Source organism: Colletotrichum costaricense (assembly GCF_030867565.1).
Source record: "Colletotrichum costaricense strain IMI 309622 chromosome Unknown Scaffold_28.1, whole genome shotgun sequence".
NCBI lineage: Eukaryota > Fungi > Ascomycota > Sordariomycetes > Glomerellales > Glomerellaceae > Colletotrichum > Colletotrichum costaricense.
This window is the reverse complement of record NW_026848257.1, coordinates 114,634-133,662: the sequence shown is the minus strand read 5'-3', so window position 1 is coordinate 133,662 and position 19,029 is coordinate 114,634. Positions and strand designations below refer to the sequence as shown.

Below are 19,029 nucleotides of genomic sequence, written 5' to 3'. Positions count from 1 at the left end.
GTAATCTACACATCTGCCATGCTCACTCTAGAGCAACTCCGATGCCGTCTCGCCTCCAGTCTCCTTGCTACGTGCTCGCCATCTGCGAAAGCATCTATTGGTATCGGTACTCGGGCTTGACGAAGTCGGCGAAGGTCTTGGGCTCCTCGTAGCCGTGGTGGTGGTCGTGACCGTGGTGGTGGTCATCAGTGGGACCGACGTACTCCATCTTGTAGACGGAGCCGCACTCGGGGCAGCGCTCGATAGGACGGTCGCGGGAGATCTATGCATGTTTGGTCAGGTTACGGAGCTCTTTGGGCAGCTCAATCGGGTCCATGGGCACGTACGGTCAGCCAGATGGTGACGTGGGAATCGACGGGGACACCGGTGCAGCCGAGGTACTGCTCCTCACCGGCGGAACGGACGGGGATGGGGTTCTCGACGGTGCCTGAATGATCAAGTTAGATTTCGTGCTCGCGCATGAATTTCGAAGAGGGGTCAATCGCGTACCCTTGCGGGAGGCATCGAGGGGGCGCATGTCGAAGATGTCGACGCCCTCCATCTTTCCGAGAATCTCGAGACGCTCGAGACCGGTGGACTGCTCGAGATCGGTGGGGATGCTGCCGGGCTTGGCACCAGGTCCGTGAAGGTCGTCCTCGCCCTTGATCTCTGTATTGTTGCAATGAAAATGATTAGCCTCTTGTCCTCATCTTCCAAGTCGTTCGAAATTGGTGCGTCGCTTCGATCGTACGACGCGGTCCGAAGGGATGCATGTGGTCGGGCTTTAGGCATTCCGGGGAACCGCGCCGGGACGGAAACGACGATAATTTCGAATCAATTGGCTCGATAGACCTTACCGGTGATGGTCTTGTAGGGCTTGGCGGGAGTAGAGGAGTTGGCGTCGCCTATTTGTGGCCGCGGATGGCCGTAGAGTCAGCGATAAGGGAACTTTCGGAATGGCTTCGCTGCAAGGCTTATTTTTTTCTTCTCGGGATTTGGGGGGGCCTTCAATTGGGGTTCGTACGGCGGATCATGGAGGTCGCGAAGGTGCGTCTGGCGAGGGGAGCGACGGCCGCCCGACGGGCAGCCATGATGGCGGAGCGCTGCAGAAACATGGCGACGGCAATTGGGGTGGTAGAGAGGAGAGGTTCGTTGTTGTGACGTCGGGTTTGGGTGAAGAGAGAGGGATTTGTCGATGGCCTGATTTGATGGTTTGATGTTGCGGCTGTCGGGTAAGCTACGGGGAACCACCAGTCAGAGAGACCGCAGAGAGAGCACTGGCCAAGGTACTTGCCATAACCGGAATCGTAAGCGACAGAGCATCACGTGATGAACAGATTACCAAATGAGAGCTGGAGCATTACAGAGCCGTGATAGCTTCGTCCCCTTTCATCCGCGCCGCTTTCAGATCCAGGCTACAAAGGATGCGACTGGCACGATTTTTGACGTTATTCTATTTCAGAGGTATTCTGCTAAACTGAAGCTGCTCACCAGCTATTTTTGTTATGGAACTAGATGGCCCAGAACTGTGACGAGGTTGTTCTCCAGAAACCCAGCCACTTCTCTGAGAGCCTATCCGGGTTGGCCACCATCTCAATCTGCCATCCACGCTCAGTACCCAGATGGTCCAAGACCGCGACGGAGGTTTTCTTAAAAGCAAAGAAAAAAAGCAAAGAAAAAGAGCAAAAAGGGAAAAGCCACTCCTCCGACCTGAATGCCTATCCGAGTCCGTTACCATCCATCCATCCAACTCTCATGCCAATTATGTCCTCCCAAAAAGATGCCTGTTCCCATAGAGATAGATACCCGAATCAGTCGCGTCTAGAAAGGGAATCCCAATTCGTCCAGCTTCTGAGCTTCCTCGCTGTGGTACCAGGGGAAGACAAATCCGTGAGAAACTCTTCTTCCAGTATCCTTTGGGAAAGGACTTTCTCCGACTGAAGCTCTGATGGCCTCCATGTTTGTGGGCTGGATCTGTCTTCTGATCTCTTCCGAGCCGACAAACATGTCAATCCATTCGCGATTGTCGACTGGGGTTTCGACACTGGTAGTTTGGGGAATCGGGGCCGTTGCCTCGGTTGCCAAATCATCATCGTCGGCCATGCTCTTCTCGAAGCTGTCCAGCTGAAGTTCATCCTCCATTGGGGCATCCACAACCCCGAATGTAGATGTCCGAGTGTGAGCTCCATGTCCAATCTCCGCTTCAAGATCCATAGAAGGCTCGGTCTCCATAATGGGTCCGATCAAGGAATGGCTCGAGACCATGCTCTCAGCAGATGGTCTGCTTCGAACTGCAAGACGATCCTCTGTGAACAGTGGTAACTGACGCAGCCTCTTGGCAGGGCGCGAGCAGCTACTGTCGTGATCAGAGGTCGATGTATCAAACGCCTCTAAAGAGTGGTGCGTCTTGCGTCGATCACTGACATGTCGTCTCTCTTCTTGTGTGGAGGATGTCTGCATCTGCATTTGCGACCTCAACGCCTCTGTTGGGTTCAAGGTAAGGTTAGAATCAGGCTCACGCAGATTCTGCTGCTGCTGTTGCTGCTGGAAAAAGGCCTCATGGAAACCTGCTCGAGGCTGTGCAATTGCTGCGTCAGAGGCGGCTGATCTGCTACCCGTCAATGCGGACGAATGGGTCTGCTCTCTGGCAGAAGATGCCTGCTTCCATCGACCTAAGTAGAAGTTGTAGTCACCGGTATGCTGTGCACCTCTGATCTCAGCTTGCCGAAGAATGCTGTCGTAAGCACCGTGGTTCTTGTCAACCATGACGCGCCAGAATGACTTCATGGGGTCGTGTGGAAAGCGCTCCAGGGAGACACTCATCCTCCACATGAGGAAGTGAATAGGCGGCATTCCCAGCTCTCCGCGCTTATACATAGCATTGACCCGGCTGAGGATGTTGCAGATCTTGTAGAGAACATAGTTGTCGCAGATCCCAGTCTCAGGCAAGTGTTCCTTTGCCATGAGTTGATTAGGATGGATTGTGTGTCCTGGATTGAACCACTGCGTTGTGACCTTGGCTTGCCGCAAGCTGCGCTGGTATCTCTTGAAGACATGCTCTGGGTCATCCTCTGATGCTGGGATGGGTCCTTGGAGCATTCGCTGATGTCTGATCAAGAGATATTCTTGATAATCCCTTTCCACCTTCTCTTCGTTGACTGCCTCTGCAAACTTTTTCCATAAGGGGTTCCAGTATGAGCCGGTTTCGCTGATGGGTGCGACTGGGACACCCCGAAGCATGGGCGGGTTAAGGTAGGTCTTGCCGTCTTCACTGATTGTGAAGATGGCATTCATGGGGGTGGCTGTGACTTCAAGCAGTGCTGCCGCATCTTCGTTGTCTTTGGGGTTGGGCGCACTGGATGACTCGATTTGTGGGATCGCTGCAAGCTTTGTCTCCTTCTTCTTCAGCTTGCTTTTCAGGCGTGCGATCTCATCTGTCTTCGCAATGAGGGTCTCTTCGATCTCTTTGATGAGTGCTTGTGTCTGCTTGATGGCCTTGTCAATTGCCGGTTTAGGGATATCAGCGGCGATGCGTTCAGATTTAAGCTCTTTGAGCCAGTCCTCTTTGTATGAGATCCGGTTCTCAATGCGATCAATCTCGGCCTCAGAAGCTTGGATTCCTTGTCTCAATTCTGAGATAGACGTGAGCAATTGCGATCGCCGGACAGGCGCACTGTTGTACGAGGGCGAAGTCGGGTCCATCCTGGCTTCTGAGTCCTGTCTCCCGATTACGAGTTAGCAGTTGCGAGCCATTTGTAGCATAACCAATTTACTTACCCAAATGACCTCAGCGAATGACGGTAATTTCAAACAAATGAAGAATGGTCGGGGACGTGGCAAAAAGGAAACCCAATCTGTGTGTCGGAGAGTTCAAAGTACCTAGGTGCAAACGGTATGAGATGCTAGGTGAATAACGTATGCCAAACCACCCAAGCTCATAAAGATACTTAGAAATGTTATCAATGAGAATACCAGTCGTTAGCTTGGAAGGGGAGGGCCGATTGTTGTGGAGTGCTAAAGGGAAAAGACCTGATGCGGTGTGCTGAGGAAGAATCAATCAAAGTGGTGCACCGAGGCTAGAGGATTCTGGTGGTGAATGGAAGAAGAAGCGGAAAGGTAGCGTGGGTTTTATAAAGGCCCCGGGAGAGGCTGTGAGAGAAGGAACGTAGATGCGAATGAGAGGAGACATCGGTACGGAAGTCACGAGTGGTGAGGGTAGGAACGACGGGATAATTTAGGGAATCATACCCTCAAACTGTAGGAGGCAAAGGAGACATAGCAAGAACGTCTACAAACCAGAGCGATCCTTCCGTTAAACGATCTATAGAGAGAGACAGCAATAACGATCTTGTACAATTACGGTCCTTCCGTTCGGCGATCTATAGAAGGAGATGGCAGGAACGTTTGTAAATTAGTGCGATCCTTCTTTTTAGTGATCTATAGACTGGGAGACAGTGAGAACGATCTTAAAGCAGTGCGATCCTTCTTCTGAGCGATCTGAAAAGGAGATGGTAGGAACGATCTTAAAACTCATGCGATCTTTCCTTTCAGTGATCTATGAATGAATACAAATGCGATCTTTCCTCCTAAGCGATCTGTAAGGTAGACACGCAGGAACCCTTCGACTGATTATGACCCTTCCTTTGAGCGACCTCTAAGAAGGAAGATGACAAGGTGCCTATGGTGAGATGATCTCTAAGGTACTTAGTAAAAACAAATCTACTGAAGTAACAAAGGGAACAGGAAGCTACGCATCTCCTATCTGCATCTCATTTCTGTTCATCTATGTCAGATCTATTTAAGCTTACACTGGTCTAACCGAACCCTTCATAAGTCTACGCTGTAGCATCTCATTATAGCTTCTGGCTTATTTTATCCCCATCTGTTCTCCGCTCTCGAAGAATGCCGTCTTGATATCCGGTGGCGACATGTACGCCTTCAGGACTCCACATCTTACAGACCAATGCCCCTCGACCCTGGCCGGTCCGGGGAAATGATGCCTCCTGAATCCACCAGCCATCGTCTTTCATCACGGCTTGATCGACGTTGACATGAACGACAAACTTGTACGTTAAGCTGGCCGCGGTGCCTAGACTCCATCCGAGGCCAACATGGTTGCCTATCATCAATAATCCGTTGCGATCGGACTCGAACGCATGGACAGCCACATGCGAATTGGGATCGTCCGCTGGAAGAGGGCCTTTAAGACGATATAGGAGAAGCTCCTTCCTCTCCGAAACCGGCTTTCCCTCATTGTAAGCCGTCAAGTCGACTTTGTGCATGTCAACGATGGGAAACGTCGTCTGGCCAACATTCGGAAACATGGCTTTGATTTCTTCCACATCGACCGCCGGTGCGAACGGCCAATCCTGGGGTGACTTGGTGGACAGAATTTCGGCAAAGCGTTTCTGCGGTGGCTCTTCTTGAGAAACGATTCTGGCTTCCTCTGGCCGTTTGAAGGTGCATATGCAACTGAAGCAGATATCACCCAAAAGCCCTTCGGCATCCTCCAATAAGAAGTTGTCTTCATAGTGGCCGCGTTTGCTCGTCTCTTTTGGTTGGCGCACAGTCACCAGGCGGGAGCAGAATGTCCTGCTAGTCGATAGAACAGTGACCTCATATATGAATGGCCTGTCTGACTTGGCGGCAGCCGAGAAGACTCCTTGAATGGCCTTGCTACAATGTTAGCGACGGTTTCATCTTCCATTCAAGGCAGCAGATTCCAGTCTCACGTGAAGCCCAAAACCCCCGGACTGCGTTCCGGATCCTTCAGGTTCCTCTTCTTTCACGGCGCGGCTTGCAGCTAGCGGCGCCTGACAGTAAACATGCCCTCCGTATGCAGCTCGAGGATCTGCCTTGGACCCGCGGCCTTTGCCGCCGACAAGTTCTGACCCTGGTACCCAAGCTGGGTAGAGACTCATGTAACGCTTGACGATGCCACCTGTCGTTGTCGTATGGTTCGATGTAGTTGGCAGCAGGGCCAGTGCCATGACATCGTCGAACAAGAGTTTGGACATAGCAAGTGGTGGGGCTGCCGAACGAAGACAACAAGGGGACGAGTAACGTCGATCTGGGTGGATTGGCGAAATCACGGAATACGACGCGACGAGCGATGCTTGAACGGTTTTTGAAATAAATTCTGCCTGCCAAAAAAAATGACGAAACTTTGGAGCTCGGAGAAGGGAATGACTGGTTTGAAGTTCAGCTTCGGGAGTTCAGCTTAGCTTTCCCCAACAACGCTCTGAGACCTGGACGAGATTGTACCTCGGGACGAGGAGCTCTATGGCGGGGACCGTGGCCGTGCGGAGCTGCCCTTCTTCCTTCTCCAGAACTTCAGCACGCCAGAGTCTCGGTGCGGAGCCGAGGCACCCCATGTGAGGGGAATCCCCCAGATGATTCTTAGGGGGTTCGGCTAGTCTCTTGCGCCGAGTCCACCGCTCCATTCCAAGGATCGCCGCGGCACTTTGTGGGGATGCCGGCTTTGGTCTCCGGGGGATACCCATAATTCCTCGGCCTTGAATACAACATGAAAACCACGGGTGCCGGTGATTTTGGGCCGGTCACAACGGCGTACAAGCGGCGGGCGAAATCCACAACATGTGGCTGATATAAGACGACCTTGAATGCTTACTGCGTACAAGTACCTTAGGTGTGACTGGGACAAGACGCTGTCCCACCCAGCGCTGCACACAGCTGACTGAAAATGGGCCCTGCTACTACCATACATACATACCTCACATACCATGGCCTCTGGAGGTCAAAGCCGCTGCTACCCTCCTCTCAGACCCTGCAGGAGAATGGACATGTCCCACCTGTTTGCCCGAATTTCTGCTGACATGTTGACCCTTGGGGCCGTCGGCGACCCGTCTTCTCAACTGACCGAGAACGAACTTCAGCTGATTTCTAGTCGGGTTGCCTGTCTGTCACCTTACACATGCAGTGTGGCGCCGCTTTGGCCCCAGTATCCCCTGCGAAAGCGGAAAATTTTGACAGGTGATGGGAATTGTGGCCGCTTGGCCCTGAAGGGTAGTTGAATAAGGGACTGAGTCCATCTTGGGCATCGCTGACTCGAAAAAACTGGGATTGTCATGCAACATGTCGCAGCTTGCGGGCGTTCCATTCTTTCAAGCCCTAAGCGATGAGTTAATTTTTCCTAGCAAGTCAAAGTCATGGAAATATTGGAGTGTTGTAAAGGCAAGCCAGCAGCGCAGAGAGAATTCATCTAAGAAGATCGATCACGAAAAGAGTACCTAGTAAAGAAGCATTGGTTCGGAAACCATCCATCCACAACTATTTAACTTACTCGGAGTCAAGTTGCCTCTTGCTGACACCCATAGCATTAGTTCTGTTCCCAAGATGGGTAACCCGAGATGGGGTATACCCTGGCACCTCTCTGATGTCTTTGCCGCAACTAACAGGCGCCTAGCACGACTAGTTTTGTTGCTCTCACCAAGCCTTGAATGTTCATTCGTCACGAAGCCCAATGGCTAACAAATACTCCCTCAACCCAAGAACCTTTAGCTCACAATCACTCTCAGCGAAAAAAAAATATATATATATTTTCTGGGCCACGCGTGACCCTCCCACTTCAAACTTAGCGGCTCAATACCACCAGCTTTGCAAGCAAGCGATAAGCAGCCATCCGCGGGTGAGCAGGCTTAGGGAAGGGGGGGGGGGGGGTACGCATTACCGTACGATGCCATTTCGGGCATCCTGCATTCGAAGTCTCGCCTCGCCCCCCTCTCAGCTGTGCTGGCAGCCGATGAGCGGCCTCGGAACAATTCTCGTTGGATACGCAGCGGCGAGCGCTGCATTATGCACCCCGTGGTGATTGACAACAGGCGTAAACGGTGAACGCACGTACACGATAGGAGAGCCAAAACCCGGGGCATGGTTGGACGAGGCTGGTTTCCCCGCAAAGTGTGGTAACAAATGGGAGTTTGCTGGCGTCACATCGGTATTGTGCTTGGCTGCTCCTTTTGTGGTGTTGCATCCCGTGTCGCTTTGACCGTTCGAGGCTCTCGGTACTCGAGAAACTACAGGGAGGCGAGCAAGGAGACTGATGTTTTTGACGGGGAGGCAAAGGAGCAGATCATCTGTCTCAAGGTATTTTTTCCTGACATGCTAAGGTAGTCATCACATTGAGCTCGGGTATTGTAGACCTATCACTGGAGACTTAACTCTCGCAAAAAGGACCTGACGACCTATGACGGATCTGGCAACATGAAGGGTGTGGGCTCAATTCGACAGCGGCACAAGTGAAGAATGAGGCCCTCGAGCTAACAATCACCTTGAATGCTGCGATATCGCAAGCGTGGTCAAAAGGGGCGGCGAAAATCCAGCAGTGCGGGTGACCCAAGCCACTTGCGCGAGAAAAAGAAACGTTGGGCTCTTGGTGCCAGGTCCATGAAACTTGACCGGAAATTCAGGAATTGCACTTGCTTGCAACATCGGAGATATTGAACTAAACAAATTCGGATAGTAATCACTCAGAAGCACTGGAATGTGAGAAACAAGGCCAAAACCTGCCGAGTGGCGAACGATTTGGTGGTAAGCATCCAGACTGTAGAAACTAAGTACCTGGCTGGATTATGGATGTGTCTGCAGAAACATAGCCTGTATCTTGTCTTGGAATCTTCGGTGAGATCCTCCCACGACTCCCAGCTTCCACTGTTGACGCGTGCCTTTGCCCAGCTTCCGAGCGTCCATTCAATAAGCAAACGGAGAAGAGGTCAGCAAACCAGTCGGTCAAGAAAGTGGTCTAGGTGTTCTCTTATGCAGCTTGCCACATCGCCTCTGGGCCGGACAAGACCACCCGGTCCGGGGTGCAGGAAATATGTCTCTGCCTCCCTGTTTGTCCGTACCGTAGCATCTATCCGTCCGGGCTTGACCTCTAACTCCAGGTCGGGATTGTTTTTTCCAACGCACAGCAAGTGCGTAATATAGTAGCTCGATTCCTGGTCCATTCTTAATAGTTGAACATAGTCTTCTTAGTGTCCAGAGTACCCTGGTTGTGATAAACCTTGACGCGCTTCAAACACGAATGCAATAAAGCCACGGAAGAACCACAAGCACATCTCCACATAGTCCGACTTCTTTTTGCTCCTGTATACCACGCTGCATAGCATGCTTACTTTACTCAAACATACACAACTACTCTTACTCCGTACCCAACGCATGTCCGTCCATTTGCCTGAAGGCTGAAAACGCCCCAAATTTCCCGCCCATGTCACTCGCATCTCCGCCCCCCCCCCCCCCTCGACCCCAGACCGGGGTTGGTGCAGGACCGGGGGTGACCGGCGCATCCCGACCCTCTCATTCGCCCCTTGCCAGCTTTCCCCAGGTCTCTGCCCATTCCTACCTCCGCGACCCCTGTCGACTCTCCCTCACACGCCCACACATCAGTCAAACCACGACTTTTTGTTTTTCTTAGCCCGTCCTGTCAATGGGTAGCACGGTTCCCGGGCTCTCGAAAAGAGAGGAGAAGGGGGGTGGAACACCAGCTGGTCACGTTCAAAGTTCGAATGGGCGGTTCCGCCCCGTCGGTTTGTGCTGATCTCCCTTCTCACGCTGTGCCTCTCTCCCCGCTTTCTATGCACTCGCCTGAGGACCCGTCTGACGGGCAACGTGTATGGAGTACGTACGGAGCAGAGCAATAAATAGAAGACGGGGTCTCGTGCTTGTCTTGCAGCTGCGGACGGCATCAGCCTTTTCGCCTTTCCCGCTCTCCCCACTCTCTGTCACGCATCCTGCTAGGAAGGTCGCTCGCACTTAGCGTAAGGGCCCTTTTCTCGTCATCTACCTTGGCTGCTCCACTCCAGCATCATCTTCTTTTCTTATGCCGCTTTAACCTTTCGACGGACTTTGTTGATTCTCTGTAGGGTCACGTCACCCGGCCCCCATGTTGGTAGCGGACGGTAGTTAGATCGGGCGTGGGAGTGGCCGTGGGATATGAACCGGCTCTCCGAGCATTGTTTTCTACCAACGCGACTCAGTCACCCGGAAGAAGCGAGTGGTCGTCTCCTTCCATCTGAACGAGAGGTATCAGCAGAGACAACAAGATAACGATGGTGGTTGAAGTCGGTTCGTTGAACCGCAATGCGTTGGAACCCTTCAAGACATGGCGCCTCGGAACTTCAGCTTGCGAAGACGATGGCGGTATCAACATCGACCCCCATCTCTTCTCGCCACAGGCTTTGAGACGATGTGCCAAGCATGAGTCCAACTGCCCTTCAGCTTCAATCCTCAGAACCACCTTGGTTACCACCAGTGCCCATGGCCCAGAGAATGGATCAAAGATATTCGCAACAACATCCGCTGAAACTACCCAGACGAACTCAATCACCTCTTCACCCAAAAATCCGCCGACAGTACCACCTTTCGTCTTCCCTCCCAGCCAGGAGAAGGCCAACTTCGTCTTCTCGAGCCAGCCCTCATCTTTCAACAGAGTAAAGCGTGCTAGAGCCGAGTCCGATGTTGACGGCCCATACACAGCCGGGCTGAGTTGTAAAAAGCGACGCTTGAGGCTTCATCTCATAACAAGTCGACTTTCTCAGCCCTACTCATTACCCGCGACACATATCATCAACCGTGAAGCCGGTCCCTTGGGCGACAAGCGTTTCGTGAAGCTGGCTGCTGTAGCCACCTCGCCCGAGGTCGGCAGACAGGGCCTACTTCGAGAGAGCTCCATCATGTTGAGAGCGGCAGTACTCAATAGGATTCGGCTACGTGTCCGAAATGAGGCGACACAGCGCGGTGATATCGGTATTGCCGTGACAGCTGCCAATGCGGCTGTACTTCACCACGGCCAGCAACTAGCCACAGGAGCTAGGTTTGTTGCACAATCGCCAGCACACCTAGAACACCGACAGCAGCCACTGCCAGCAAGGGTTGTTCTGATGCGACCCGGAATCTCTCCAGGCACTCCTCATCCAACGAATGCCCTGTCCGCCCAGGCGCAAAGAAAGCCATCGCCTCCATGGACGCCTCAATCAACTCGGATACAACCTGTATCGCCGAGGTTAAACCCAACCCGGTCACCAGTTCTAGCTCCTTCAAGCACGATGCTGGACGAAATGGAGGATGACGGACTGCTGGCGTTTCCCACATCAACACACGAGTGTTCCTACGCGTGGGCCGACGACGACGATTTGGAAGATGTGTACTCTGACTTTGGTGCCATCTTCGGAGGATCTGCACAGGCTGGTGAGACTGACGACGATGGCAGCTCCTACGAAGAGTATCTCGATGAGCTGGATGGCATTTCTTGGGTCGGCGGCAGGTAGTGCCGTTGGATGACGGGTCAAGGAGAACCAATTTGGTTGAATTTCGAATCCAAGACAAAAGTAAAGCGGCTAGTAGCACCGGAATGGGTGGGCTGGGTTGGAGAAGAAAGAAAAAAAGCAGCATGAATCAGATCTGGCCTATCAATGCGTAGGCGACATTCGAGGAGCATATTTTCGACCAAGTTTGAGGTCACGGGATGGCCAGTTGGCTCTGTCTAAGGACATATGAGATGAGCGCCGTAAGCAGGTCACTCACTGTCATTGTTGGCCTGGCAGGAAAAGAGAGGATTGGCCATCATGCGCTATTGGATACGGCGCTATGAAGCAGGCGTCGAGTTACAGACTCAGCCTTCATATAAATGAAAGTGAATAAGAAGAGAAATAAAAGACTCACTCAAAGGCAATACTTGCCTGCCGGAGGCCTATGCCTCAACCTGCCTTCAATTCCGTCTATGATTCCGCCCGGAATTCCGACGTCCGAAAGTCCGGAGAGTAAGAAGAAGTCACATTGGAATCAGGCTGCAAGATGTGATTCGTGTCGAGGGTTCTTCGTATCGAGGGATTTTGTATTGATAGCGGGGTGCTACAGAGAATGAGAACAATTCTCGGTGTTACAACGGAATCGACGCAGAAGGAACCCCCACCAGTTCCGATGGTCGGCCCGGTCGGACATCTTCCCGGGCCCCGCCGTGACGTTGGGCCTGGGGACGATGGCGGGGACACTGGGGCGGGGTGATTTAACCCGGGAAGCTGAAGCAGGACATTGTCAGGCCCATTGCCCAACATTTTGTTCAACATTCAGGATTCAGACACATGTTCAAACGCAGAATTGTAGCAATGAGCAATCAACTTTTGGACACAATTGTGATCGGAGCCGGCTGGTCCGGCGCCGTTGCCGCCCGGGAGCTTGCTAGCAAGGGTCGCAAAGTGTTGGTCCTTGAGGCTAGAGACAGAATTGGGGGACGTGCGAGTACGTGGGTGAAGGGAGATGCCAAGATTGATGTTGGATGCAGCTGGATTCACGGCTACAAAGAAGGAAACCCCGCGAGATATATCGCCCAAGACTTTGGCGTTGTGAGTTTGACATGGACGCGATTGAGTAATAGAGATCAGAAGCTAATGAGATGGAGTAGGCCGCTCACTTACCCAAGGCTGCTGAGGGTGTGATCTACGGCCCAACTGGTGCGTGAGACTCTGGCCCATACCGCGAAATTCTGTATTGATAAAGAACAGGCCGTCTCTCAAGTTCCAACGCCGACAACCTGCGGGCGTCCCTTGGTGCTGCTCAGGCATCATTGAAGCTCCCGCACCCAGCGCCCTCTCCATCTACATCGCTCGCATCCGCCCTTCTGGCTGATAACTCGGCTCTTTTCTCAGCTTCTGCATCCCCTGATCCTTCCTCAGACGTCAACCAAACCAGCCCTGCTGACCCGACGCAGGTAGCGACGCAGCCCGCATCAGGTTCATCTCAGAAGGATCTGGCAGCCGGCCTTGCCCGCTCCCTCGAGATTCCCCTGGGACTCAAGCTCGAGAAAGCTTCTCTGAAGTGGGCTGGATGGGAGACTACCACCTCATTTGGAGGTTCTGATGCCGCCCCTGAGGGAGGCTATGAGGCCTTGGTCAAACAGGTCCTTGATGACGCCAAGGCCAACGGCACTGAGGTGAAGCTGAGCACAATTATTACTGAAATCTCACAAAGTCAAGACGGAGTTATAATTGTCGACGCCAAGGGCAATAAATTCACGGCAAAGACGGCCATTTCTACCATCCCGCTCGGTACCCTCAAGACTCTACCTGAAAGCACCTTCAACCCTGCGCTGCCGCCGCGCCTACAGGAGGTAATCAAGGGCACCCACGTCGGTGTCCTGGAGAAGCTGCTGCTCCAGTACCAGACAGCTTGGTGGCCCGAGGCCGACAAAGCAGGATCCTACACTTTCTTGCCCACATCTACGAAGCCCGTGACCGAAAGCTCTACCCCCGCCGAAATCTTCGAGGCGTCGACTATGGTCTGCGCCAACTTCGCTGGGCCGTCTCTCCCTGGCCCTAGTCCGACTTTGCTGACGTACCTTTCCGAAACTCCTGCTACCGCATTGCTCCGCTTCGATCAGAAGGAAGTTGCGACTGCCTACCACAAGTTCCTTGTCTCTCGCTTCAAGCCATCATCTGAGCCTGCGGAGCCGATCGAGACCAATTTGACCAACTGGTTGACAGACGAGTTCTCCCGCGGTGCCACGACCACGCCGTCAATTATTTCAGAAAATGGGGAGCGAAGCCCACTTGACTTCAAGGAGCTAAGCAGGCCCGTATGGGATGGAAGACTCGGATTTGCCGGTGAGCACACAGAGATGGAAAACCGTGGAAGCGTGGCTGGTGCAGTCGTCAGCGGCTACCGTGAGGCAGAGCGTGTTGGCAGACTTTTGAGACTGCTGGACGAGAACGCCAAGTTGTGATTGGACCGAGGAAGGCGTCGGACAGTTTCTCATAGGCAAGCTAGATTTGGGATGTGCTATAGGCTTAGACGGGGGCTGGGAATTCTTTTCTAGGAAATGAATCAGACGATTGAACCCGACAAATGTCTTCGAGGACGCTCTATGCCGTTCATCCTGAAGCGGCCAGCAGCCTCGCTGCACGATCTTTGGCAATATCACACATTGCCTACTATCTCGTTAGAAGAATGTCTCGAGGATCCAAGTTCAAGGATGCAGCTTGCCTGGATGGCGGCGATTTCCTCGAGAGCCAAGTCACCACGCGAGATACGAGCACGCATGTTTTCCATGATTTCCGGCCGACCTCGACCGTTGACGAACACCACGTAACGTAGGCCTGGGAACTTTTCCTCGTACTCGGCGTTCAGCGCAGCCAGCTCTGTGGCGTCTCCACTCTGAAGCTGGGCTTGCTCTGCGGCGGACTGAGCACTCTCAACCTTCTTGGCCCCGAGACGCGGGTGTGAACCGATGATTGAGTGTAGCTGCGCCTTTTGTGTAGGGTCCGCCGTAAGAGCCTCGAAGATCTTTTGAGCTTGATTGATGAACTCGTCGTAAGACTGGAAAGATGTTGTGGAAATAGAGGGCAGAAGACAGGCGTGAATCGCGGGGCTCGGCTCGAAGAGCGCATCTAGGACCTTGACCTGCTGCTCCACGGGGAGGGAGTTGAGACTCTTGACGTCAGGTAGAGAAGCCATAGTGAACTGCAAATTGCACTTCGCTGTTTTGAATTATGATGAAGCAATGAGTAAATGACCGTTCATGACCTGCTTATTCTTTAACATCGCTTTTGAGGCAGTGGAAGGTGCTTGATGAGGTACCTTAGGTATTACCTTACCTAGGTAAGGTAGACCTCATGTCAGCGATACTTCACGGTGCGATAAGATAGAGATAAGATAAGTCAGGGCGGGAGGCGCCGATGACGGGACATTCCATCAAAACTAGCCACACGTGATGGAGTGGCTCGTGCTCACCAGCTGCGAAGCAAGACCCACACTGCCTTGGAACAGCAGGTGCGGCAAGGCTGAAGTTTTGTTTTGGAAGGGAAAAGTTGACGCGGACGAACTTTGTGACGGCTCATATCGCTACATTCGAGACAATGCTGTGCGCCAGTAGGTTCAAATACTCGGGAGTATCTTGCGCAACTGCTGACTGCTTTCTCAGTTTCTGGAGAAGCTCCTCAGGAGCCCGTTGCCTCAAAGAAGTCTGGTACGTGTTTGCGCCTGGTCGCGTCAATCCCCAAAATGCTGACTGTAATTAGGCACCGTCTTCGAGAAGCGATTGATCGAGAAATACATCGAGGAGAATGGTACCGAACCTGTTACTGGCGAAGCCCTGACGATCGAGGACCTTCTTCCTTTGACACAGTCTCACGTTGTCCGACCCCGACCCCCGACGCTCACTTCGATTCCGGCCTTGCTTGCGACATTCCAGAATGAGTGGGATGCGCTCGCTCTCGAGACGTTCAACCTGAAAGAACAGCTTGCGAGGACACGAGAGGAGCTTGCCACAGCATTGTACCAACACGATGCCGCGGTCAGAGTAATTGCGCGTCTGTCCAAGGAGCGAGATGAGGCTAGAGAGGCGCTTTCCAAGGTCAGCGTCAGCGCTGGAGCCACAAATGGGGATGCCATGGCTATTGATTCGGCCGAAGGTCTTCCGGAGGAATGGGTTGACAAGGTCAACGCAAAGCATCAAGAGTCAGTCTTCCAGAAGGCACAGGCATGGGTAACTCTAGAACGGTTCACTAACAAGCCACAGACTCTCCAAGAGCCGCAAGAAGCGTCCGGTCCCCGAGGGCTGGGCTACGTCCGAAGAGGTCGCCCTGTTGACCACTGTGGCATCCACTTCAACACCGGTTTCGAATGCCTCGTCGCTGGCCACCGAAGGAAGTTATGCGGCCATCAGTGGTCGTTCAGGAGATGCTGCGATATACTCTATTGAGGCAGACCAGGTCGAACGCCAAGTTGCGGTCAACGAGCCGGTCATCGACTCTGTGTGGACTGGTAGCAAGCTCATCTTTGCCACGAGCAAGGGATCAGTGAAGGTCTTCGAGAGTGGTAGCGAAGTTGCGTCAATCTCTGAACATGCAGGTCCTGCAACATCCTTGAGCCTTCACCCTACCGGCGACCTCCTCGCATCCGTTGGCTCGGACAAGAGCATTGTCTTGTACGATCTCAACACCCTCAAGAAGATCAGCCGTGCCTACGCCGACTCTGGTAAGCGACTAAAGCCCCCAGTACTCCTATGCCAGCTTGCTAACCTGCGCAGCCCTCACATCATCTGCTTTCCACCCCGATGGACACCTCTTCGCGGCTGGAACCGTTACAGGCGAGATTAAGCTCTTCATGACCACGACGTTGGAGGTTGCGGCTGCATTCGATCTCGGCGCAGCTGTCGAGGCGCTGACCTTCTCAGAAAACGGCTTCTGGCTTGCAGCCACAGCCAAGGGTCAAAGCTCTGTAACCATCTTCGATCTGCGCAAGGAGGGAGATGCTGCAAAGGTCAAGACACTAGAGACCGGGGGCCCAGTGCAGTCACTTGCTTGGGACTACAGTGGGCAGTTCCTGGCAACCGCGGGTGCCGGCGGCATTACTGTCCAACAGTACACCAAGAGCTCCAAGAAATGGTCAGAGCCCCTCAGAACGTCGGTGGCTGCATTGTCGGTCCAGTGGGGTGCTGGGGCCAAGCAGTTGGTTTCCGTCAACGAGGAGGGCGTTGTTTCAGTGTTTGGAGTCAAGCAAGAATAAGCAGACATGCATGTCTCGCGATCTGTATTATAAGTAATGGGGACAGGAGAGTCGCATCTAAAATGATATCCGAAGTCTTGGGCTCACAAGGTATGAAGTATGAAGTACTCTGGTCTTGCAAGAAAACCGCGAAGGAACAAATAAAAACCATCGGGATCCCCATATCAGTCAAGTGAAAGGCTTGCTGACTCTGGTTAAAGATGTCTCGAGACACCTTGAGGCAGTTGCTTATTCACAAGGTAGTGTGCTGGGGCGAACGTGCATCCTGACATTTCTGTCCCTTTTCGGGACTATGACATAATCATTTCAGGGACATATTACCGTCTCTACCTTCCTTACCTGGTGAGCTTGCATGGAGACAATGGGGAATGCAGGGCACCGTCGCTTAGCAAATATCCGGCCGCAATTACCTCACCTTACCCTGAAAGTCCAGAGGTGCTCCTGCCTTATCGGCGGTGTTGCCCCCCTGCAGCGCCTGCACTGTGCGAGCTTATCTAAGGCTGAAGCGCCAAACCATCCGTCGCTCTTTCCGCTGAATGGCCTAGACCCGCACTTGACCTTTAACCGCCACCAACCTAACAACACCACAACCACGACGGGCAAGTCCAAGGACCTCGCCTCTTCCTTGTGCTCCGAAGCGCCCTCGGATTTTCTTCCTTCTTCCACATCTCGATCACACCAACAGCTTCCACGGGATGGTCGCTTCACCATTGTGCCCGTCGTAGGAGGTTCACTTCTACTTTACGTCTCCCGATACGACCCGACCTTCACGACTACGACTTTCCTCCCGCACGCAAGACACCTACCCGAGGAACAGACGGTTTGTGCGTAGCCACATGCTGACTGGAGCTGCCGGACTTAAGCTAATTATTTCTCCAGCGCCAACCCATATTGGCTCGATAGACATAATATGAGCTCTGTTTCTCCACCATCTTCTCCATCGACGACGTCTTCTTCGGCTCGGCTCTCTACGATTCCACTTTCTCCCTCAATATCAGCTTCCTCATCGACTGCGTCCTCTCCGTCTCGGCTCTCTACGATTCCACCTTCTCCCTCAATATCAGTTTCTCCATCGACTGCGTCCTCTCCGTCTCGGCTCTCTACGATTCCGCTTTCTCCCTCGGTAGCATCTCTTTTGCCTGAGCAAGAACTTTACGACGATAGCGACATCGAGGCCGCCTACCAAGGCTACATTCCCGAATCCTCCTCCGACGTGGTCGATCACCGCTCAAGCATATTCGACTCCGAAGCCGATGCGCAGGTGGATTGGGACTCTGAGTCTGATTCACAATCACAGGCACAGCCTTCAGAGTCCGATTCAGAGTCCTTGATGTCACTCGAGATTGACCCTCACGATCCGCTATTTAACGACTCGGACCCTTTCTCTCCCGATCTTGCCGACGAGCTTGAGCTTGCGCTTCTTGCCGAGATGGATCAGTTGCCACAGCTCCGCGAACAAAGGATGCCACCTCCAGGTGGCCGAGATGAAAGCATGCGAGGGCAACGTGGAGGCGGTGCCGCCCTTCATAATGGCTCAGGCGATGTTCTTGTGGATCTGGAGCTGTACTTCGAACAGGATAGAAACGAGAGGAGACCTCAAAACAACCAAAACGGCCCTGCCGATGTCATCGACCTGACCAACGAACCCGACAGCCCTATCCAGAGACATGCTCCTCGACCTCCGACGAATCCCAGAAGACAACATTCCCAAGGCAGGAACCCGCCGTCTTTCTCGCGGAGTGACAGTAGCATTCTCGCCGGCAATGCACCACCCGTCATCGACCTCACCGACGACTCACCCGAGATTCCGAGAAGACGTACGCATGTACCGCCGCCTCCACAGCCACCTCGTCAGCGCGATCGCAGTCGACAGCCGGTCGGATTCATGCTGAACCCGAACGGAAGTGCATTCAGTGGGCTAGCAGCCGGGTTAAGGCGCCACCTGTATCCTTTCAGGCTCTACCCTGGTCCTGAGGACGAGGTACAGCTGCTCGGCATGTTGCACAATCGTATTAATCAAGGAGGAGACCTGAACAACCCCCTTGGCAATATCCAACTTCAATACGAGCACGGCGCTTTCGATCAACGCGCCGAATCACCTAAACCAGTCCACCAAGCTCCGCCTCCCCCTAGACCTGGATATACGAGGGACACCGCCTCCGATTTAGTTGTGATTTGTCCAGCATGCAACGAGGAACTGGCTTACGACCCTGACGTGCCTGTCAACGGGAAGCAATCTGCGCGGAAGGGCAACAAGCGCCAGCGCAGTGAACATCACTTTTGGGCCTTGAAGGGTTGCGGACATGTAAGGATCAACATTACACGCGTCCCACTTACTTTACTGATGCTGTACCAGGTTTACTGCGAAGACTGCTACGAGAATCGCAAGCCGGTAGCTAAGCGCCCGAATACCGGATTTGGGCGCGACGATGAAAGCAAACTCACCTGTGCAGTCGATGGTTGCGAGACACAGGCTACGAACAAGACAGCCTGGGTTGGAATCTATCTTTGAGCTGCGGCATAGAGTGACGC

General features: G+C 53.2%; 8 protein-coding genes across 8 annotated transcripts; 4 read left to right on the top strand and 4 right to left on the bottom strand.

Moving 5' to 3' along the window:
* Positions 1-94: 94 nt before the first annotated feature.
* Positions 95-1,094, bottom strand: CCOS01_16169 (cytochrome c oxidase subunit Vb; the record flags this gene model as incomplete). The annotated part of the gene is made up of 5 exons (XM_060464306.1): positions 95-262; positions 327-427; positions 490-648; positions 837-884; positions 1,004-1,094. 5 exons carry the CDS (start codon positions 1,092-1,094, stop codon positions 95-97), a joined length of 567 nt encoding a protein of 188 aa, XP_060305070.1.
* A 706-nt stretch (positions 1,095-1,800) lies between these two features.
* Positions 1,801-3,681, bottom strand: CCOS01_16168 (uncharacterized protein; the record flags this gene model as incomplete). The annotated part of the gene is made up of 1 exon (XM_060464305.1): positions 1,801-3,681. The coding sequence occupies one exon, from the start codon at positions 3,679-3,681 to the stop codon at positions 1,801-1,803; it is 1,881 nt and encodes a 626-aa protein (XP_060305069.1).
* A 1,151-nt stretch (positions 3,682-4,832) lies between these two features.
* Positions 4,833-5,996, bottom strand: CCOS01_16167 (acyl-CoA thioesterase II; the record flags this gene model as incomplete). The annotated part of the gene is made up of 2 exons (XM_060464304.1): positions 4,833-5,651; positions 5,712-5,996. 2 exons carry the CDS (start codon positions 5,994-5,996, stop codon positions 4,833-4,835), a joined length of 1,104 nt encoding a protein of 367 aa, XP_060305068.1.
* A 4,050-nt stretch (positions 5,997-10,046) lies between these two features.
* On the top strand, positions 10,047-11,264 carry CCOS01_16166 (uncharacterized protein; the record flags this gene model as incomplete). Its single annotated transcript, XM_060464303.1, has 1 exon — positions 10,047-11,264. The coding sequence occupies one exon, from the start codon at positions 10,047-10,049 to the stop codon at positions 11,262-11,264; it is 1,218 nt and encodes a 405-aa protein (XP_060305067.1).
* Positions 11,265-12,077: 813 nt separating this feature from the next.
* CCOS01_16165 (flavin containing amine oxidoreductase) lies at positions 12,078-13,714 on the top strand (the record flags this gene model as incomplete). Its single annotated transcript, XM_060464302.1, has 3 exons — positions 12,078-12,338; positions 12,398-12,446; positions 12,498-13,714. The coding sequence occupies 3 exons, from the start codon at positions 12,078-12,080 to the stop codon at positions 13,712-13,714; spliced, it is 1,527 nt and encodes a 508-aa protein (XP_060305066.1).
* Positions 13,715-13,908: 194 nt separating this feature from the next.
* On the bottom strand, positions 13,909-14,445 carry CCOS01_16164 (OHCU decarboxylase; the record flags this gene model as incomplete). Its single annotated transcript, XM_060464301.1, has 1 exon — positions 13,909-14,445. The coding sequence occupies one exon, from the start codon at positions 14,443-14,445 to the stop codon at positions 13,909-13,911; it is 537 nt and encodes a 178-aa protein (XP_060305065.1).
* Positions 14,446-14,846: 401 nt separating this feature from the next.
* Positions 14,847-16,497, top strand: CCOS01_16163 (uncharacterized protein; the record flags this gene model as incomplete). The annotated part of the gene is made up of 5 exons (XM_060464300.1): positions 14,847-14,859; positions 14,912-14,956; positions 15,009-15,447; positions 15,509-15,966; positions 16,019-16,497. The coding sequence occupies 5 exons, from the start codon at positions 14,847-14,849 to the stop codon at positions 16,495-16,497; spliced, it is 1,434 nt and encodes a 477-aa protein (XP_060305064.1).
* Positions 16,498-16,858: 361 nt separating this feature from the next.
* Positions 16,859-19,009, top strand: CCOS01_16162 (uncharacterized protein; the record flags this gene model as incomplete). The annotated part of the gene is made up of 4 exons (XM_060464299.1): positions 16,859-17,317; positions 17,413-17,620; positions 17,646-18,802; positions 18,854-19,009. 4 exons carry the CDS (start codon positions 16,859-16,861, stop codon positions 19,007-19,009), a joined length of 1,980 nt encoding a protein of 659 aa, XP_060305063.1.
* Positions 19,010-19,029: the final 20 nt, after the last annotated feature.